Source organism: Ictidomys tridecemlineatus, chromosome 5, assembly GCF_052094955.1.
Source record: "Ictidomys tridecemlineatus isolate mIctTri1 chromosome 5, mIctTri1.hap1, whole genome shotgun sequence".
Classification (NCBI taxonomy): domain Eukaryota; kingdom Metazoa; phylum Chordata; class Mammalia; order Rodentia; family Sciuridae; genus Ictidomys; species Ictidomys tridecemlineatus.
In genome coordinates this window covers 137,165,244-137,188,355 of record NC_135481.1, presented here as the reverse complement: position 1 = coordinate 137,188,355, position 23,112 = coordinate 137,165,244, and the positions used below count along the sequence as shown (strand labels likewise).

The 23,112-nt window shown below is 40.4% G+C and overlaps 1 protein-coding gene and 1 pseudogene across 2 annotated transcripts; one reads left to right on the top strand and one right to left on the bottom strand.

The window, feature by feature from the left end:
• Positions 1-1,090: 1,090 nt before the first annotated feature.
• On the bottom strand, positions 1,091-21,583 carry Det1 (DET1 partner of COP1 E3 ubiquitin ligase). 2 transcript variants are annotated; one of them, XM_005320121.5, is made up of 5 exons: positions 21,452-21,583; positions 17,276-18,368; positions 14,381-14,568; positions 4,801-4,992; positions 1,091-1,733 (listed from the first exon to the last, which is right to left on the bottom strand). In XM_005320121.5, the coding sequence occupies exons 2-5, from the start codon at positions 18,356-18,358 to the stop codon at positions 1,544-1,546; spliced, it is 1,653 nt and encodes a 550-aa protein (XP_005320178.1). In that variant the 5' UTR covers positions 18,359-18,368; positions 21,452-21,583; the 3' UTR covers positions 1,091-1,543. The 2 variants fall into 2 exon arrangements, with proteins under 2 accessions (XP_005320178.1, XP_077907319.1); XM_078051193.1 differs by lacking the exon at positions 4,801-4,992.
• LOC101967353 (developmentally-regulated GTP-binding protein 1 pseudogene) lies at positions 10,088-11,262 on the top strand (annotated as a pseudogene).
• Positions 21,584-23,112: the final 1,529 nt, after the last annotated feature.

Genomic DNA, 23,112 nt, shown 5'->3' with positions numbered 1-23,112 from the left:
GCCTGCCTCTCCACCCCAGCTCATGTAGACTTATTAGATTATCTGCCAGGCTACCACCTTTAAGGCCTTTTCATTTTTTTGCCTCTGTACATGTAGTTTTTCCTTGAAATATCCTCTACCCTGAACTACACAATGCACTCCTATTTATCCAATTTCAGTGCCCCTTCCCCAGTATTTCTTTCTTTGCCTCTACTCCATCTCCTTCCATTATCCTCAGAGAGACATTACTAGAGCTTTAACTATATTGTATTACAAGAATCAATTTCTCTCCTTATCTTTAGCATCTGTGCATAGTAGCTACCTGACTCATAGTAGTTGCTCAAATCTTGTGTTAAAGGTTGAATGGGAATGGATTTAGCTGTTCAATATTGATGAAATTAACCATATTGTCTTTTGGTGGGGGTCAGCATCTCTTATCAGTCTTTACATTCCCAAAGGCACAGGGAATAAAGGATCCAGCTGTTTGTATCCATGGCTCCTTTCACAGCCTGCTTTGCAACTCAACATTTCAAAGTTACCTTCAAAGGCAGATGTCGCTAAACAGACTGACTATATTACCAGGGGATGCATTATGCAGATGAAAACATAAATAGTTTGAGAAGCTCTCCAGAGGAGACTGGTTAAAAATGTGACAGAAGGACGCAGGCCAGGGGCCAGCAGTTGTCTATAGTATAGCTGTGACAGCTCAGTCACAGGGACAACCAGTTTGATCTCTTTAGGGACACCTAGAGTTTACCAGCTCCCACTAATGGAAGGACAATACGTGCTACTCAGTGTTTGTTTCTACTATGGCCAACAAGGGCTGCTAGCTCTTCCACCTGCATGACACAGATGGTACAGACACGAGCATGCTTCCACATGAGAACACACAATTATGCCCCACTCCTCCAGCTGTAACAATTACCAGGAGAAAACCCTGGGGAGGGAAAGAATCCTGGAAGTAAATGTCTTCCATGCTGGCACTCACCTCTTACGCTCCCAGGGCAGCTGCTGCATCAAGGACTCTCGCCTCTTCCAGTCCCTCCTGGAACCCAAGCACTCAAAAACCATTGTGCGATGGGAACATAAGGCAGTCATCAGACAAGATATGTTTAAGTAAGAAAATACCAAGGCTTTAATTTTTTATTATAAAGATAGTTCTGCTTGTTGGGTAAGTGGAAAATTGTACACAGTTCTTATGAACAAGATTTACCTGCTTTGGGCTGCATACCATAATGCCAAAGAAGTGACATGAAAGGAGTTAAGCTGTAATGCTTTTATCTTCACAGCAATAAAATGCTAAATACAAATTAAATGGACTCAATTAATGCTGGGCATTCCCACAGGGAAAAAGCAAAAGGATTTCAAATCAATCAGTAGCAGTATTGTATACAGTAAACAAATCCATTATGCTCAGCCCCTGCTCCTCCCTGGCTCTGTTCCATGTGAGGTATACCAGTACAAAACCCACAGAGCTGGTAGTTGGCAACATGTACTCTAATCCACTGAAATGAGCAGAGGGCAAAGTCCTGGAAGGCCAGATAACCTGGCTGTGGTCACGCACCTATGTGCAGCAGTGTCGCATATGGAAGTTGACAACATACTCAGCATTAGTCCTCTGCACAGAAATAGCAAAAGGCTCAAAAGGGTGAAAGGTGAAGGCAACGAGGCGTCTCACTGTGTGGTTGATGGGGCGGCCCAGTAAGCCTGCCTGGATCTCAAACTTAAGCAGGCCAGAGTCCCGGGCATAGAACCTAAATAGAAAAAGGAGACAGAAAGAGAGGATCATGTTGACATTCACTACCACCTTAAAATCTAGACAGTGGGGGATACAGCAAGTCATTTGTTTTACCTCATTAATGAAATCTCATACATCAGCCCCAGGTTATCAATCTATAAAATCCCCTAGGTATACTCAATTCATTTTGGGGGCAGAGAGATTTTACTAATGTCCTGAGTCACTGGTTATTTCTCTTTCCCAAGATGACCCTTACTACACTCTTAATCATAGCCTCTCGGCTTCCAGAAGCTGCTGCCTAAACACTGTCTAGGTCAGGGCTAGAAATAAAATTCAAGCCACAAATCTAAGCCACATGTGTAACTTTAAATTTTCAAGTAGCCACATTTAAAAGAGTAATAAGAAAAAGGTGAAATTAGTTATAATAAAATATCTTATTGAGCCTAATTATCCAAAATATTGTTATTTCAACCTATGTTCAACAAAAATATATATACTTCCCATTTTTATATTTCCCCCCCCTTTTTTTTTTAGTTGTCAATGGCTTTTTCACTTTATTTATGTATTTATATGTGGTGCTGAGGATTGAACCCAGGGCCTCACACATGCCAGGCAAGTGTTCTACCACTGAGCCACAACCCCAGTCTCTATATTTCTCATTTTTTAACTAAATCTTTGAAATCTTGTGTGTATTTGACATTTGAGCACATCTCAACCCAGACTCATCTCATTTTAAGTGCTCCAATAACCACAGGCAGGTATCAACTACCACATAGGACAAAGCAGCTCTAAGTCTACCTTTTTTGTTTTTCATTTTTAAGAATAAATTATTTTGGAAGGTTCTTCTTTTTCACACACAAAATGCTAAGCAGTTTTTAATTTTTTTTTTTATTTTTTTTGTACCAGGGATTGAACCCAGGGGTATTTGGCCACTGAGCTACATCTCCAGCCCTATCTTTTATTTTATTTAGAGTCAGGGTCTCACCAAGTTACTTAGCACCTCACAGTGGTTAAGGCTAGCTTAAGCTGCTGGGATTATAGGCATGCACCACCACGCCCGGCTTAATTTTTCCTCCAGTACAGTGAGACTAATTATGCTCCCATACATTAATCCTCCCAATTGCAAAATAAATGACTTTTGGTTTGAGGAACTAGAGATAATTGGCAGGCTAGGAGCTGAATTGGGGACAAGTTCTAGAAATGAACGACCTTGAATTAAAAGCTCTATAATTTCCCTTTTAGAAAGCAAAATGTAAGCCTACCTAAAGATGGGCTTTGACAAAATAATCCCATTCCCAAGAATTCATATCCTCAGAATTTAAATAAAGTAAATAGTTACTTGGTTAAAGTCAGCTACTATGGCATAAGTGCTCAGCATTAAGGGAATAAATAAATTATGACACATCTACTTGATTAAATAATATGACATCATTAAGTCTGTAATTATGAGGACTGTGCAAGAAGATGGAAAATTGTTTAGAAAATACTACAAAGTGTGACACTAATCATAATTACGACAATATAAATGTATGTAAACACGCATACTGACAAACACTAGAATGGAACAGACAATAAAGAATAAAAGTGCTAGAGTACCTCTTCAAATACCTTAATCCTTACATTTCTCATTTTGAATTAAAAAAAATAAGAACAAGAAGAAAACCCCTTTGTCAAAAACAATGGCACTGCCAGATGTGTTAGTTGGGTTCATGTTTTCAAACGAGAAGGCAGAGAAGTCAGAAAGGACAGAAATGTCTCCTGCTACATGACTATATCAAATGAGGCCCATTATGGGCTTTTATGAGTAAAAGCACATTAACATTAACCCTACTCCACACTCCCCAACACACAAAGGGCTTGTAATTTAAAGTGAGCTGTTTGAGCTTCTAAAACTAATGACCAGCACAGGAAGTAGGGGGGAATGAGAAATATAGTAAACACTACCCCAGGGATGCAATGGGCAAAATCTAGAATATGGGAATACTACAGAACAAACACGGTTTCTTCAACAATTTCATTGCAAGGAAAATAAAAGAGGGAAGTAGAATGCAGAATGAAAAAGATTTAAGGGAACAGTTACCAAATGCAATGCATGAATTTTGTTTAGATACTGACTAAAACAAAGAATAAACAAAATATGATGGTAACCATAATCACAATAATAAGCAGTAAGAATAGTTGCAACACAGCAAAGTGAAAACTGACCAGATATTTGGTAGTATTAATAACTTTTTATTAATTTCCTTAAGATGAGATGATATTAAGAATTTTTGTTGTTGTTATTTTAAATTTTGTTTTTTAGAACTCCCTGAAATATTTAGGGACAAAATGCTAGGATTACTGTGATTTGCTACAAAATAATCTGGGGTGACAGTGGAAAGGGAAGGATGTTGTTGTAGTAGGAAGAGATGAAAAAGGACTGGTCATGAGTTGGTACCTGCTGAAACTGGGTAAAGGTACATGGAAAGTCATCATATTCTCTCACTTTTTGTATAAGTTTAAAACTTTCCATGATTCAAAAAAAAAAAAAAAAAAAAAGTTGAACTCGTTTTTGGAATTGACTGCAATCTCCCAAAGGAAATATTATAAAACAGTGATTAAGCAGAATACACCACACAGATCCATTTAATTCATAATAAAGCTGAATAATGAAAGACATCTACCATAAATCTCTACCAACCATGGCTTCTATGTGAAAACACCTTCCAAGCTTAGGGCTCCAGGGATATACTCCCTCCTCCCAGAAAAAACCCCCTAGTGCCAGTTCCTCTTCCTTTAGCACAGAGTACAGTAAAAGCACATTACTGTACACATATCCTTTCCCCAGATACCTTTAAAACAAAAAACATTTATCTGAATTAGATGTTTTGATGGCAAGCAAAGGATAGGAGTAGTTCATTTATAGGACTAGTACCTACATGATCAAAGCACTCAGTCCATTATATACAGCCTACCCTTTCAGTCTAATCCACCAGTACAAGCAGAGGCAGTCACAATGGAATGATGTTCAGGAAGAAGAGAAGACAGAAAGCAGGCTGTCTTCAGCCCTTGAGCAGTATGCTACTGTGGCAGTGACAAAGTACCTGATGGGGTGATCTCCACAAGTCTTGGGTCGCTCCATGACTGACACCCATTTGTCATCGTAGCTGAAGAGAGACAAATCCAGGTAGGGGCTGCCACTGTAGGACTGTGCACTGATGGGGAGCTGACCCAGCAGCCGGCGCACAGCCTCTGTGTGCCCTCCGTACTTGGCATTTATAATCGTGTCTTTGAACCTAAAACACAGCACCAGTGAGGAAGGCTTTCCTAGCAGCAACCTTGGATTTTAAATTGAAAAACACATCTAAAAACCACTCACTCTGTAAATAAATATTAAATTCCAGATATCAAATAAAGTTAGGACTCTCTCATATACCATAAGACTGGCTAGCTACAGAATACTCTTAAAATGCAGAAAACAAAAATGGGGAACATTATATTACTTTAGAAAAGTTAACAAAGGCACTCAAACCAGTTTAAGATAAATTATTACTGTTCTATAATAACTATTTCTACTCTTTTTTGGGGTGGGGGAGGAGGCATTTACCGGGCACTACACTCAGGGGTGCTCAACCACTAAGCTATGTCCCCAGCCCTATTTAGAGACAGGGTCTCACTGAGTTGCTCAGTGCCTCTCTAAGTTGCTGAGGCTGGCTTTGAACTCACGATCCTCTAGCCTCAGTCTCCCAAGTCGCTGGGATTACACACATGCGCCATCACACCCAACTCTACTCTTTTGATAAAAGCTCAACTAGGGGAAAAAATTCAAGAACTTAATATCCTCAATAGTGAGTAGAGGAGAAGTAAAGAGCAGGGAATACTGAAACAGCTTTTAATTCTTCTTGGGACTGGTTATAAGTTAGTTTCCATCAAACTTTTGGACAAATTACTCTATGCTTAAATACAGTTTAAGAATGAGCTAAATACAATCCTGCAGAAACACCAGTTTCCAGAAAACAGTGACAGACAGAAACATATATCTGACTTCAGAAGGTAAAATGATGGAGGCTGGCTTAGGTCTTGTAATTATCGTGGGTCAAAGCCTCTATGATAGCCTTTAGACTGAAACAGCTCTTGTTCTGCAGCAGTACCCACCTCCTCCACTCTCCATGCTCCCTCCTAAATGATGAAGCAGCCACTCTCTAACATCTTTGCCAGGTTAACTCCTGGCTCAATGTCACTGTCCAATCAACCTCCCTTAATTCTATGTAGTCTCAAAATTGTCAGACATAATCTTTCTAACACCAAAGACTCCTAGTGCCCTGATCTCCTCCCAGCCTCAGTTGTTCCCATTTCCCACCCTCAACCTCATCATTAACAATGACTACAACCCTTCTGTAGTCTCAGCTAGGCTAACACATTCTTCAACCATCTTCTCTCCTATCTTTATAGCTCCTACCCTCTTCATCCCTACCTCAATAATTGTTCAACCCCATGGGATGTATAGTCTACTACTTTTTGCCATCCAACACCTTCGTCATGTCCTCCCTTTCCTCCTTAACCTGTCTGTAGTCCATGATCTTGAAAATCACTCCATCACACTCATTCTCAACAATCTTGAACTCTCCTTTGTCATACTTGCTTAGAAAAACCATGACTCAACTCTGCCTATTCCAGGTCTGTGTCCACTCAGTTTTCTCTGTGGCTAGAGAAAAGCATACAGGAATGTTCACTTTAAACATATGACCAGGAACCTCATGTGGGCCCTTACTGTTGCCGGGCATTTGTACTACACTTCCAGAATCCAGCCAGGACTCCCATTTTCTCCCATGACTTCATCCCCTCCATGCACCCTCTCAACTAATGGCATTGCTTACTTTGTTAGTGATAAATAGAAGCAAGCAGAACTTTTCAAAACCATCACCAGCACATGTGCCCTACGTCTGTCCCTATATAAATGTCCAGTCACTTTACGTGGGCATCAGATCTCTTCCCCTCTCATATACTTAACACAATTCTTTCTCCATTTGCTTCAAATGTCAGTTTCCCCCTTCTCTACAGGATCAGTTCTATCTGCATATAAACTTGCCATCTTTTTCTCCCATTTAAAAAATAAGGCCAGGAGCAGTGGGCATACCTGTAATCCCACAAGCTTGGGAGGCAGGAGGATTGCGAGTTCAAAACCAGCATTAGCAACTTAGCAGGCCCTAAGCAACTCAAAAGAGACCCTATCTCTAAATAAAATATAAAAAAGGGATGGGGATGTGGCTCGATAGTTAAGCACCCCTGGGTTCAATTCCAGTACCAAAATAATAAGGAAAATAAAAACATTTTCCTCTTCATCTAATGAGCCACTTACTTTTCAGCTCTCCTTTACAAAAATACTTTTTTAAAAAATTTTCTCCAACTTTTTCCTCCCTGGTTCCTTTTTTTGGTGGTGGAAGGAGGTGGCAGGAGTGCTAGGGATTGAATGCAGAGCCTTACGCATGCTAAGCACATGCTCTACCATTGGGCTACGCCCCAAGCCTCTATTCTTCTTTAAACATACCCAGTTTTTCACCCCCTCCATCTAACTGAAACTGTTCTTGCCAAGCTCACTAGTGATCTCTACTAAAAATATTTAATTATCAGTCCTTATTACCTGTCAGGTGGCTCTGACACAATTAACACTCTATTTTGACAAACTACTAAACCTCTCACGTATAGAACCTTATCTTCTCTCTCAAATCTGGTCCATCCACAGGTTTTGCCACTACAGTTTAATGGCAACTCTCTTGCAAGCTGACCAAGTAAAAAACATTAGAATCATATTTGACTCTGCCCTTTAATAACCTACATCCCATCCTTCACTAACCTACTGGTCTCTAACTTCAAACTACTTCGAGAATACAATCACTTTCTAGCCCAGTGCTACCACCCTGTTTTTGTTTTGTTTTTTTGAAGAGGTGTACTAGGGACTGAAACCAATGGATTCTGAACAATTCCCCCCCAATTTTTTTTTTTTTTTGAGACAGTGTCTTGCTTAATTGCCCAATTGGTCTCAAACTTTGGATCCTCCTGCCTCAGCTCCCAAATCATTGGGATTACATGTGTACACTATTGCACATGTTAACTGCACCCAGTTAAGCTACCTGTTAATCAACAAATAATTACAGAAGATCTGGTATGTGCCAGGCACTTTTCTATGTGCCTGAGAGATATCAGTGATAGTGGGGGCGGGGGGAAGCCAACCAACCTTAAGTCTGTGGCAGGAAACAATGTAACAATTTTATCTATTGGATCTTTGCAATACTCTCTTTGCTGATGTCACTCTGCTTCTACTATAGCCCTCCAGTCTATTCTTACACCAGAATGTAAGCAGTCAAAGTGATTTTGTTAAACCTAAGTGAGACTACATAATTCCTCTGTTCAAACTGTACAATCTATCTACAGTGAAAGTCAAAGCCATAGAATGGCCATTTTTACCTAGCCCCCCCAATCTGGTTTCTGATTCCCTCTCCAATCCAGCCACCCTGGTCACCCTGGTGTGCCTCAAATGCATCAGAAACATCTCAGGATGTTTAGATTTCCTACTTTCTTTGGTATATTCTTCTTACTCACATCCACATGGCTTGCTCCCTAATCTCCTTAAAAAGCTTTTACTCAAATACCACTGACAACCCCACTAGAACAGAACTGACAATTTTCTGTGTGTGTTGATTGGAGATTGAACCCAGGACCTTGGGCACATTAGGCAAGCACTCTACCACTGAGCTACATCCCCAGTCCTGTGATAATTTCTTAATATATTCAAAACCCCAGATATTATCACAATTTTGTTTTCTCCTGGGATATATTCTCTTGCAATCTTCCATGCTCTTGTTGCCATCTGGTCTGACTACTGGACTGCCATCCTGCAACTTCCTTTTACTGTCATCCTCAGAATTCTGTCAGCCTCTCTCCAGTATCTGACTCTCCATTTCCTGCATACCATTCCTTTGTGTTTTACTGGTGAAATATATTTTCCTAAGGCTTCCTCAGAAAAAGTACACAGGAAGTAATTTTTTGAATCTTACAAATCTGAAAACATCCTTATTCTACTCTATTATTTGAATATAAAATTCTAGAATAGAAATTCCCTTTTTCATAAAATTTTGAGAGAATGATTTTAGTAGCTTAAATCTTTCAATATTGCTATTAATAAATCCAATGTCATCTAGCTTGCTTTTTTTTACATAGAAATGTTCTTTCTGAAAGGTTTTACAATTTTCCCTTATTTTAAATGTTCTAAAATTTCATAATGATATGCCTCAGTGCACTGACTGTACTGGGTAGCTGACAGATTCAGTGGTATGCTGATAAAGGTTATTAATTTTTCTCTGGGGGAAAAATCATGATTTGTAGCACATGCCAATTTCTGTGGTGTAAAATTTCCTGCTGTGGTCAATTTCAAGGTAATAATGTGACATCATCAAATGGAGTTGTCAAGAGATCAGCCATGGCACATCATTATATAGTGCTTTTACCATACATATAAGATAAAAATAACCTTGAGAGCACCAATTATGGAAAAATAAGGAATCAATAACTATGAAATAATTTTTAATAATGGCTATGTTTATCGATAGGCTTGCAAAAATTCCTGAAAGTTTAACTCAGCTTTCATGAAAACACAGTCAATGAATCAGTTCCAGTAACTACTGGATGGCCCTGCCAATTGGGAAAGTTATATCCCTCAGTACTAAAAAATGCTCATATGAGTTCATCCCCTTCATTTTTTTCTATTCTTCTGGAATTAGAAAAATTTAGGGCCATATCCTGGTCCTCATGGGCAGATCCCTTTTTTTTTTTTTAACTGTTTCTGCCCTATATTCCTTATCTTTTTATTCTATGTCCTTGGAGAGTTCCTCATCTAACAAATTTTAAGTCCCTGATTCCCTTTATTCCTTATACTGTTGTTTTGTTCTCTTTTAAGATAAAGGAAATGATTCATGATCCTTGATTATCTTTTTTTTTTTTAATTCTGACAATGGGCCCATGTTCTTCCATTTTTTATCAAAAGATTATTAAGAAAAGAGTACCATAAAATTTAGCATTTAGAGTCTAGTGTTCATACGAAATGAAAAATAATTTCTATTTACATATACATTATATTTTTAGTGAATCAAGTATGACAGGGTAGTCAACAAAATATATTATATTGGGATACACTTATTTGGTTAAGATGGAATAATATATGAATTTGAAAATAGGAAGAAACAGTGTAAAATTTCCAAGATAATGGGAATAATTTGCTCTATATTTCTTATATCAAACAACTTGAACATCAAATTACTATGATAGATACAGTCCTTTGATTATCCAAAAGAATGCCATAATGGGAGATTGTGCTGTACCCCCAAGACTCGCCACCATGAGTAGCACTTTAGCAAAGATCGCAGAGATCAAAGCCGAGATGGCTCGGACTCAAAAGAACAAGGCAACAGCACACCACCTAGGGCTGCTTAAGGCTCGCCTTGCTAAGCTTCGTAGAGAACTCATTACTCCAAAAGGTGGTAGAGGTGGTGGGCCAGGAGAAGGTTTTGATGTGGCCAACACTGGTGATCTCGAATTAAGTCTGTGGGTTTTCCATCTGTGGGGAAGTCAACACTACTGAGTAACTTGGCTGGGGTATATTCTGAAATGGCAGCCTATGAATTTACTACCCTAACTACTGTGCCTGGTGTCATCACATACAAAGGTGCCAAAAAACAGCTTCTGGAACTCCCAGGTATCATTGAAGGTGCCAAGGATGGGAAAGGTAGGGGCTGTCAGGTTATTGCAGTGACCTGAGCATGCAATTTGATCCTGATTGTTCTGGAAGTCCTGAAGCCACTAGGACATAAGAAGGTAACTGAAAATGAATTGGAAGGCTTTGGTATTCGCTTGAATAGTAAACCTCCCAACATTGGCTTTAAGAAGAAAGATAAAGGAGGCATTAATCTCACAGCTACCTGCCCTCAGAGTGAGCTGGATGCTGAAACTGTGAAGAGCATTCTTGCTAAATACAAAATTCATAATGCTGATGTGACTTTGCCTAGTAATGCCACAGCTGATGACTTCATTGATGTGGTGGAAGGAAACAGGGTTTATATTCCTTGTATTTATGTATTAAATAAAATCGATCAAATCTCCATTGAGGAATTGGATATCATCTATAAAGTGCCTCACTGTGTACCCATCTCTGCCCATCACCGCTGGAATTTTGATGACCTGTTAGAAAAGATCTGGGACTATTTGAAACTAGTGAGAATTTACACCAAACCCAAAGGCCAGTTACCAGATTACACATCTCCAGTGGTGCTGCCTTACTCCAGGACCACGGTGAAGGATTTCTGCATGAAGATCCACAAAAATCTTATCAAAGAATTTAAATACGCTCTGGTCTGGGGTCTCTCTGTGAAACACAATCCACAGAAAGTGGGTAACGACCATACATTGGAGGACGAGGATGTCATTCAGATTGTGAAGAAATGAGACCTTTTCTTTTCCCATCTGTGGGGGCCAACCACAGCAACTTTCTCCATGATCAAGCACCCTACTTCACCCCTTCTGTCTTTGGCAGCCACTGGATCAGAATATAGGGGTGGGAGATGGAGGCACACAAACTGTAACTTCAGTTACTTTGGTGTCACCTTCTATGTTGAACTACATAAAAGATCTCATAACCCTGTTGGCTTTGTGCAAAAAAAAAAAAAAAAAAAAAAGAATGCCATAATGATTTTATTATTTCTGCATGTGTGTGTATGGTTCTGGGAATCAAACAATAATTTTATTATTATTATTATTTTATTTTTGGTACTGAGGATTGAACCCAGGGTTGCTTTACAACTGAGCTACCATCTCAGTCCTTTTTATTTTTTGTCTTGAAATAGGGTCTCACTAAATTGCACAGGCTTGCTAGCTGCAGAGGCGGGCCTTGAATTTGGAATCCTCTTGCCTCAACCTCCTAGTTGCTGGGATTATAGGCATGCACCACCATGCCTGGCAATTATTTTATTTTTAAATGTTAATGTTCAATATAGACTGAGAATAGTATCCTCTAAAACTAATTTTAGTAGTAATAGTTAAAAAAATTAGAGATCAATTAAAAACTGTGAAGGTTACCTATATTTCTTAAAAATCCTTTGATCATATGAAGAAAAATTATTTTGAAGATCACTGAGCTAAAATGTGGGAGGACAACCTTACGGGTGACTGAGTTACACTCCCTAGCTGGGTGCTGAGGCGCTCAGTCACAGAAATGGGTGTGTCTTGCTACAGCCCCATGGGTGAAGCTATGCTCACCTGTTCCTTTGTAATATAACCCCTTGCCCTGTTTAGGATAGAATCTTCCATGGAAGTGCCTTGTGTGTGACCCCTTCTTTTACTGTGCCCTTGGGTGTGGCCTACTCAGGTGTCAGTCAACCTGCTGACAGTGGACATCATGAAGACAGACTCAGCCCCCTGAAACCTGACCCCTTGCCTCATTTGAATAGCTTCTCCTCAATAAAAGGGGTCAGCACATGCTCTCGCTCTCTCTCTTTCTGCAGACCCTTAAGGTCAGAGGAGCCGTCACAGCAACCCCAAAGAAAAAGGTATTTGTGTCTCTTGTGTGGTTATTTCATGCAGCCCAGTTAGCCCAGTTTAACTAGAGTGACACCTGAACCTTTTAGTCGCGAGAACAGAAACCCGGCACTAAAATATACAATTTTTCTCTTTATTTTCTCCTCCAGGCATCTCCTGCAGTTCTTAATTCCAGAGGCACTGTGAAATACTTTTCAGAAAATAGTTTCCTTTACTTTTTGGATGCTCCATTCATTCAACAGATATATATGAGCTCCTCCCAAATGAGACATTGGCCCTGGTGCTGCAAATACGGTAGTGAATACAATACACAAAAATCCCTACCCTAATGAAGCTTACCTCTCAGGGACGTCTCTGAGTGTACCCACCTTTTGAATTTAATGATCTGCTTAATTTAAAAGTTAATTTTGGCCAGGTGCAGGGGCACACACCTGTAATCACAGCAGCTGGGGAGGCTGACAGAAAGACTGCAAGTTCAAGGCCAGCCTCAGCAACATAGCAAGGCCCTAAGGAACTTAGCAAGACCCTGTCTCAAAATAAAAAATAAATAAATAAGTTAATTTTGAAACAAGAAGATTCCTAGGTTCCATCCCTAGTACTGCAAATAAATAAAAGAAAGAGTTCATTCCACAGTGAAAAAAGCAGAATCTGAGCCATGTCCAAAAACTCTTCTAAATGAGTAGAGATGCTAATAAGGCAAAAGATTTGTGTGCACCAGAGAAAAAGGATAGGCAAGTTAGTTGTCTGAACATCAATCTCTCTCTATTTCCAGTTGAATACTATCCTTTTAATATAAATATGAGGCCACTAACTTACGATACCTGCTTTGCTCATTTTTTCCCAGTAGCAGTAATACTTAATTTGATTTAACCACTTATTGTGGTTTGACCCATCTTGGAAACTAAGGCAAATATCTTCCATACCTGATTAAGGTTAGAACAATTAAGGTATTTGAGGTCCTATTTGACTAGCACAAGATTTAGTTTGGGTCCTTAGCCCAAAGAAACTATTTCTTTCTTGAAAATGAACTAACATAATTATTAGAAGCTCTGGTTCATAAGAGGACCTTGCTAACTGGTATGGATCAATTTAGGATGGCCAGGGTATTTGGTGAAGGAACTCCAAGTATCAATACTTGAAGGTCTCTTCTTGGGAGTGGTCAATTTCCTTAGGGAAAAATCTCCTGCATGGGACATAAACCTGTACATCATATCTGGAAAAGAGAATAGGTATCTTACCCTTCAGTATGTCAACTTTCACTTAATTTCTGTTTTAAGCTTGATGTTTCACCCCACTGTCAGCGCTGTCTCATGAAGACCAGAGCCTCTCTGGTTTACTATGTCCAGAGAATAAACTTGAAACCCTTCTTGAAGGTAGGGGAAGATTATTTTGGCTGCTGAAGGCTTAGGGAAGGGCTTTAGAGAGTCTGACAATTCTAATTTCAACCCACCTCACAGGTACCCTGGGAGGGACCTAGAGCCTCCTCCAATCTCTGACCCTTTTTGGAGCTCTGTGTTCTAAGGCAGGCTTGTTTCTTGATAACTAAGCTCAGAAGCCTTAAGTCTTTCTCCCTGAGGTATGCTAGGTCAGTTTTCACTCATCCCCTGGCTCTTCAGCCTCCAAAATTTTGTTAATATCTTGTGTCCAACTGTCTGTTCTCTCATTCTCTATGTTCTTTAAGGTTCACACCTCTAATTTCTTTATTGTCATTTTGAGAGAGTTTTGTAGTGAAAGAGAAATAGATTCATGTGTTCAACACACCATATTTAAGCAAAAGTTCTAAAATGATTTCCTTATTCATTCATTCAACAAACATTAAAGTGTTCAACAGTGCACCACTGATGATATAGTAATAAATAAACAGACACACTATCTACAGCTTACATACACTCTAGAAAGAGTCTATATAATGATGCACAAATTCCACAAGTATTGAAAGAGAGAGAAGTCAGCATGACACAAGGGATTGGTTACAACAGGTACACCTAACCAAGGCCAGATAGACAGAGAAGGGGGGTGTCCTGGAGGAAATGACTACTGGCCTACCAACAATTTTTCTAAAGGAAAGTCAAGCTTGTGAAGCTTGGTGGTACAGCTTACCGGCGCTGGATCTGCCTTGCAAAATTGTTGCTGGAAGCTGAGCAGGGAAATTGGACTTCACTGTGCAAGGTAGCATTACGGAAGAGATCACAGAAGTTCTCAAAGAGTTCCAAAAGCTCATCCGATGTATTCTCAAACACAGCAATCACTTCAGTTGTCACCATATTGTACACTACAAAGAAAGATGCCTATGGAGGTAGAGAGAGAGGTATGGGACAGCCAAATGTAATGACATGCCTAGAAACTTATCAGTTGGCTTAAAATTCATGCCACCCAAACAAAAGAAGCAAAATCCTCAGCTTTAGCACTACAGTAGAAACATGGCTGCCAGTGGTTCTGGGAAAGGAAGAAACATTAGTGGCCTTATCAATAAAGAGTCTCAATATTTTCAGATTTCCCAATTGCATCTTTGCTGCTAGAATTATTGAGTTGCCAGAATATTATGTATAGAAAGGTTTTCATTCATTTCAAACTGTGCACATTCAATATTTTTCCTTCCAAGTGTTTATTCCCTTCTTGCTCCCCAACCCATCCTGAGATTTAAAAAAAAAAAAAAAAAAAAAGCTTTAAAATGCCAGATTTAATTTTCTTTCCTGCTGAGAAAGTGATTTGCAGCCTGGGGCTGCCTGTTGGCAAATGATTTTCTCTTGTATGTGTACAGTTGAAAGTTCAATTTAGGGGCATTTATTTTTCCTTCTTAATATTTCTAACATGCAGAGAGACGCCTTAAGTACATTGTGTGCTAAAACTGCCTGGGCAAGTTGCATCCACGCAGGATACTACTGCTGAACAAATGAAAAATCAGAGAGGCATTTTCCATTTCTTTCTTCATAAATGTTCCTTCAGTCAAGAGCATTTGTAAGATGCATTTGAGATTTGTAGCAATTAAGATCAGAGGGGGAACCTGAAAAGCATTCAAATGCCATAGATGGCAGTTACTGCTTTTTCTGAATGGGCCTCTAGGTGACTAGCCTTCTTCCTTCAAATCTCCAGTACAGTGCTCTAACAGGAAGCTCCAGTAGTACCTACTTTTTGTCACTGTGAATGTAGCAGAATGGATTAGTTTGCAAGCTTCCAACAGGACTCTAGAAGTTTTCAGAACACCAGGATTAGTATTTCACTCTCCTCTGTTTAAATCTCCATTACCAATTTCTAGAGCCATTAGGTGCACCTGTTTTACTAGTAATTAATTCTTCCCAGAGTTTCTATTACATGGCTTTTTCAGTCACCTGGAATTAAATTTGGCTGTAAATTAAAGAGACTGGAGGTAACGTGAGAATAATACCCATAATGTTACTAAGGCTTTGTGTCTGGATGCATTTTTTACTCATCAACCTTATTGGAACCTATCAAATTAAACTGGGGGAACAGTAAGGACAACTGGGGCAAGGAGATTGGGTTTAGAGTTACAAATTCTGTAAGCAAAGGACAGAGCCCTAGAAGCTTTCCAGTTACAATTTACTGTAGCTACCAGAAAAATATAAATCACCAGTTAGCAACAGAAAAAAGGATAATCTCAAATGCAATAATCAGACAACCTATTCCCTCCAAAATAAAAAGGTAATTATAGGTTTACCTAAATAAAAGGTTAATTCATGTCCTTTCTATAGACCAGGACAACACTTTGATCATATCAGGGCTTTACCAGAATCTCATAATTATATCAATATAAAATTACACAAACATTTACCAGGTTTCCCTCTGGGGCAAACTAGGAAATTAAGGACAAAAGGAAATAGAAGTCAAGGACTGTACCACCAATCTCCCATGACACATAAGGTGAACTAGAAGCTTAAGTGGTAAATGGGTGAGTTCATCATAAGAATCAAAAAAATAATCAGCTATATTATTCTGCTTTTTTAGAATATACAAATTCTGATTCAAAAGAAAACTATTGGAAGATATTTTACCACAGGAGGCTGGTAAGGGCTTGGGGAACAAAGCCCTATACAGTTTCTTTAAATAGCAGGTCAATGAGAGAAGCCAGACTCAGCTGGCTTCCTGGTTTACTAGTTGGCTCGATGTTCTGAATTTCCAAACTAGTACCTAAGGAGGCAATCTGGAAATAGAAGAATGGGGCAGGGAGAGCAAAGGTACAAAAAAGATTGGTCTTTTACTTGGTCTATATGCTCAAAGCACCCTGAATTTCCACATGGTATTTCAACTCCATAATCTTAGCGATTTCTGTGCTCATAATATCCCCTTATTCCCTTTTGAGAAATGCCTCTCCACCTACCAACATCTGTCACCCCGACTCAAATTCCTTCAGACCTGCATTCCTGATGATTCTCATGGTGGAGTGGGAATCTGGGATTCCCTTTGATCTTTCCACTGATCTACCACCTATGTTTTAATACATGGGCAAGGTCAGGGTAAAGTTCCAAACTGTATCAAATGAAATTATCTAATAGCTACCTTACAAAAAGAATTTTATTGAGAACTAAATTGACTTTAACTACTTAAGCAGGATAGCAAGGTTAGAGTTTTAGGGGAATTTCATTTTTGCATGGATAGCTCATCTCATTACCAAAACCAAAATCAGCCAGTCCCATAAGCACAGCCTTTCAAAATCAAGACAGGATTATCCCTAGGTTGTCAAACCCTGAACTTACAGCATTTGAGCTTCCATCTCAAGAGTGCTGAAAATGCTATGCCAAACAATTAGGACAATAACCAAAGAGTGGACTACCTATATGTCAATAGTTTGAGATTTAGTTTTCATGTGTCCAGATCAATATATGTGGCAAAACAAAAATGGAGCTGATTCTGTCTGAGTTCTGGGATGGCAACATTCAGTCTAAGATGTGTATCCCTGAGGGACTGGCTATAGGCAAACGGAGAAATCTTCCCATTTTGCCAAGATTGACAATGTAAAGGGGAGAGCTCACCCCATACCTGAGATGGATCAGTGACTCGCAGTGTCACTACGTCCTCACTGGTATACTTGATAAACAGATGGTTTTCATCCAAAAGCTGCATTTTCCACATACGCAGCTGCCGCAGCTGGTCAAAGTACTGGAAGAAGCGCCTCTTGGCCATTGCACTACCATCCTGTTCTGCCCGGCGCCACAGGTATACCAGCAACCGGTGTTTTAGGGAGTTGATGAAAGGATCCCTAAAGGGATTGGCCATGCCTGTCTGACTGTCCCGCTGTACTTCAGGGAAAACAGCCGACACAGTGAGCAGGTCATCCTCATAGCAGAAGCGGCCAATGGTCCGCACATCAATGAATGTGCCTTCAGGAGTCACCTGGAAGACATGGATGGTCTGCTGCTGCACAGACAAGATGGCCAGGATGTTTTTATACAAGTACAGCCCTTGGTTGTGTGACAGGACCACTTTATCACACTTGAATGTGCGCGTATCACATAAGCGGCCAGTGTGAAGGTCAATGATGTGGAGGGAATAGTCCTCTAGAGGGGACCGTGGATTTGGGGTCACTGATTCACTGTTCCGATATACTTCATAGAAAGGAGGATGAGGCTCATCCGGGAGGTAGGCAGCAGAGCCCACGATCACACATCGGCAATCATCAGTGAAGAGGCTACACTCCCGGTTCAGGTGCTCACCATTGGCTGCTACATTTGTAATGTGCAGCAGGACGAAAAATCGTTCAAAAAGCCTGCCCCGGATGTTGACTGACCTCTGGTCATTGCCATTGGATAGGATCTCCCCCTCATATCCCTGCAATAGGTCCTCTGCTGCCTGGCAGCCCTGGTACTCATAAATTTCAAGAGATGTCTGGTCAGAAGAAAAAGCAATAAAGTAGCGTCCATCAGGTGAGAATTTACGCAAGAAACAAGGAGGTTTTTCAACGTTGACAACTGTAAAGTTAGGGAAGACATTCTGGTGGAACACTCGAACCTGGTGCCAATGAGTACCTGCCTTGCCTGAACTGATCCGCCGCCGTTCCAATCGGTGAATGACATTTTGGTTTTGGATTCTTCGAGGTTTAATAGTGGAAACATGATGATCCATTATCACATCTCTGCCCAGAAAAGTAAGGTAGAAGTCAAGAAAATAAAACAAAATTTACCAAAATGTAAAGATACACTGCCGCAGCCCAGCTGGCTGGGCAAAATAACCAGGGGGTGATGAACAACTTGTGTACATCGATACAGCTGGAGTGGGAGCCGTTTATTGTAGGACCGGAGCGGTATATATACTTTACACACAGCTTATCTTAATTAACATAAACTAGATACAGCAGTCAACCAATAAGGAATCTCCACACTTAATGGCTCACTGGCGTTACTTCACAGACCACTCTCTCTGGCAAAATGCCAGGTGTCATCTTGACTTGTTTACAGACTCCAACAATACACGAGTGAAACAGATTTCTATCCTGAACCTAGGAGCCCCTGAGATGAGAGTGACCATCAATTTGTGCTCCCAGATTATAGTCAGGAAATAGTTCTGACACTTCTAAGCCTAGAAACAGGTTTGAGGGATGGAGTTGACAAGGAATACCTCCCAAGTATGCTCAGCTAATAACAATGTTCAATAGAATACAAGTGAATCAAATTTGAACAGTTTAAGAAAGATATTCCCAAAAAAAAGAATGGCATTCAATGTGCATTCATATAACAAAAAAAATTTACCAGGCTATTAAAATGGTCCTATTACCTAAATCACTCTACAATTCCAATGCAATTTCTATCAAAATTGCAATGTAAAAATATTGTAAAAACATAAATTCATGAAATCTCAAGGGATACCAAAGAGCCAAAACGCTGAAAGATAACAAAGTTGGAAGACTCATGCTTCCTGATTTTAAAACATGTTACAAAGCCACAATAACCAAAAAAGCACGATACTGACATAAAAATAGATATAAGCCAATGAAATAGAGATCCTGAAAATAAACTCTCACATATTAAACGATCTTTGACAACCATACTGATACCTCTCAATAGGGAAAGGACAGTCTCTTTAACAAATAGTTCTGGGAAAATCTGATATTCATATGTGAAAGAATGAAGCTGGACCTTTATACCATTTACAAAAATTAACCACAAATGGATTAAAGACCTAAACGTAAGGTCTATAACTATAAAATTCCTAAAAGAAAACGTAAAAGGAAGCTTAGTAACATTTGGTCTGAGCAGTTTTCTTTTTTTTTTTTTTTTGGTATATCAAAAGCATAAACAAAAACTAACAAATGGGAACATTTCAAACTTTAAAACATATGCACATCAAAGGACACAATCAACAAGTGAAAAGGCAGCCTACATAATGAAAAGAAATATTTGCCAATCGTGTAACTGACAAGGAGCTGAAATCCAGAATATACACAGAACTTTTAAAACTCAACAACAAAAAAAAAATCATAAAACTCAATTTAAAAATGGACAAAGTAGGCCAGGTATGGTGTTCCATCCCTGTAATCCCAGCAAATCAGGAGGCTGAGGAAGGAGGAACCCATTGTGGCTAGCCTTGACAACGTAACAAAATTCTGTATCAAAAACTTTAAAAGGGGCTGAGGATATACCTCAGGGGTAAAATGCCCCTGAGTTCAGTCCCCAGTACTGGGAAAAAAAAAAAAAAACACAATTTTTTTTTTAAATAAAATACAATTTTCCCTCCTCCCCCCCTCTGTTTTTGTTGTTGTTGTTTGTTTGTTTTTGTAGTAACAGGGATCAAACACAGGATCTTGCACAAGCTAGGCAAGTGTTCTGCCACAGGGCTACATCCTCAGCCCTATAATGTACAAATGGCCAAAAAGCAAATGAATGACAATTTGCTCGGTGATGACAATTAATCATCAAAGAACTTCAAATCAAAACTACAATGGGGAGGGGGTGCTAGGGCCTGGGTTTGATGTCATGTCCCCTCCCCCCCAAAAAAACTTTATATATACAGTAACAAACTGCTTTGTAAAACTGTTTCAATCATATACATAAGTTATATAACTGGATAAGGATATAAAATATATACTAATCTAGACTACAAGAGGGGCTTCATAAATTACTGCTCTCAGACCAAATCTAACCTGCCTCCCTGTTTTTGTAGATAAAGTTTCATGGAAAGGCAGACATAACCATTCATTTACATATCCCTTCATAGCTGCTTTTGCCCTATGAAGGGACAGCTAAGGAGCTGAGACAAAGACCATATAAGTCTAAAACATTTACTATGTGGCCCTTTACAGAAGTTCCTCTGGCTTTGCTAACTCCTATTTCAGATATCAGCTTAATCATCACTTCTTCAGGGAAGTCTTCCTTCACTTTTCCATTAGATAAAATCCCCATATGTTAACCACCTCTCTCCTTCATCGCACTATTTCACCTGCAACTCTGCCTGTATATTTTACTTATGCTTAAAGCCCTCACCAGGTGGTGAGCTCTACACAAACACTATCACATTCTGCACGCCAATCACAGTGCTTGACACGGAGCAAAGCTTTCTTCTTAAGAACTGGACCTGCCTCATGCCAAGTGCTCTGCAAACTCGGGCACCCAATAGGAACATTCCCTGGCCTAAAATGTATTCTCCCTGCCCTTGCTATAATTTCTCAAGTTATCCCTTAAAGACGTGTCACCTCCTTCAAGAGATCTTCCCTGACCACCTATCTAAATTAGGACTCATCGATGTTTTCCCTAGAGTAACTGTCACAACTTGTATTTATACTTTCACTTGCATGGTTGTGTTTAATGTCTGAGTCTCCCGCTATCCTCCAGACAGGAAATAACTTCGTCTACTTTCCCACCTCGATTGTCTCAGTCCACCCAGGGTCGCGCACTAGGCGTTTCGGTTTGTTATGAAATGAAAGAAGCTGGGAAAGCCTGGCTGAATCGGGCAACCCAAGTGTGACACAAAGTCCTTTCCGCCTAGGGGGTCTCAGTTCCCCCATGTACACACATCCCTCAACTCCAGGCGACGGCTTCCAACTCAACAATAGGACGCCAAGGGTCGGACACGCGTGCCCAAAGAGGCGCCCCCGGGAAGAAAAGCTCGATGGGAAGGGAATTCTTAGAGAGGGCGGGGGTCGCCAGGGGCTCGGTGCGGAGAGAAACTGCCGCGGACGGTCTGACGGGCTTGGAGAATGTACCAAAAAGCAGAAGTCCTCACCTGTCGGCTTCTGGTTCAAGGGGCCGGGGCGAGGGACGCCACAGCCAGATCCGTGCGCACCTCCCCCGGCCCCGCCCCCGCCATGCCTATGGGTCCCGGGCTCCCGCGGCCACAGACCGGGCTTCCGCTACACACCGGAAGTTATGCCCAGCGAGACGGGAAGTGGGGAGAGCGCGGCCCCGTTCAGCTGAGAAATGTTGTAGCGACCCTGGCGTCGGGAGGAGGGGAAGTCATAGAGGCTTGGTGACTGCCAAGAAAATATTAACCTGGTGTCCTAACCTGGGCACCAATCCGCTCTCCTGTGGAAGTACCCGTGTACCAGCAGGACACACTTCAAATACACGAATAAGAATCCTTCATAAACTGGGCACGGTGGCGCACGCCTGTAGTCCCAGCGACTCGGGAGGCTGAGACAGGAAGATCATAAGTTCAAAGCCAGCCTCAGCAATTTAACAAGACCCTAAGCAACTTAAAAGACCCTGTCTCAAAACAGAAAATAAAAAGGGGGTGGGGATGTTGCTCAGTGGTTAAGCACCCCTGAGTTCGATTCCTGGTACCAAATAATAATAATAATTCTTTACTCCATTTTGCCATCTAAAAAACCATCTTCTTCCTGTTTTCTCCTTAATAGTGAGCTCCTCGTGTATCAGGATCGTATTTATCATGTTGAGCTCAATACTCAGTGTCCAGTACTGACAACATGTTAGCACATAGTGGTCATACAGTAAAAGCGCCTCACAATAAATTAATCTCCTCTACTTGCCTTTCACTTTGGTTTTGTTGTTGGGTTTTTTGTTGTTGTTGTTGTTGTTTGTTTGTTTTTGTCTAGGGATTGAACCCAGGGCGCTTTACCATGGAGCTACATACCAGTTTTTTTTGTTGTTGTTGTTTTTTTTTGAGACACCATTTCGCTAAGTTTCTTAGGGACTCTCTAATTTGCTGAGGCTGACCTCGAACTTGCAATTTTTCTGCCTCAGCCTTTGGAGTCGCTGGGATTTCAGCTGAAGGCCACTGTGCCTAATTGTTTTTGGACTTTTACAGGTGAGGAAACTGAGGCTCAAGGAGGGTAATAGATTTGGAGATGTAGAATGGAAAGAGCATGGGTTTCTGGCCTTTTCTTCACATGTCCAAGACAAGTGTCCTCAGTTACTGGCTTCAAAGTCTCCAATTCCTTTTCTGGTAATGAAGCTTGTCCTTAACTTATAAAGTTATTGAAAGAGTTAGAGGTGTTATACTTAAAGTCCTTCCTTGGCATGGAGCCTCAGTACATTATTAATATTATAATTATCTAGGGATGTCTATCTCCTGATGAATTTGAGAACCCAAGAGGGACATCATTTGTGCAAGTTCACCCAACAACAAGTGGCAGAACTTTGGCTAATTCCCAGGACTTCCATCTCCCTTTCCCAGGAATCTCTCCTCTAGATTCAAGTTCTGATTCCCACGTGGGTTGCTGGATGGCTTCAGGCAATTCACTCACCTTCTTAACATGAAAAGATACTCAATATTATTAGCCATCAGGGAAATGCAAATCAAAGCCACAATGATTTTAAAACTCAAGTGTTTTGTGTGTGCCTGTATTTCCAGGTACTTGGGAGGCTGAGGCAGGAGGATCACTTGACTCCAAGAGTTTGAGGCCAGCTGGCCAACATAGAGAGACC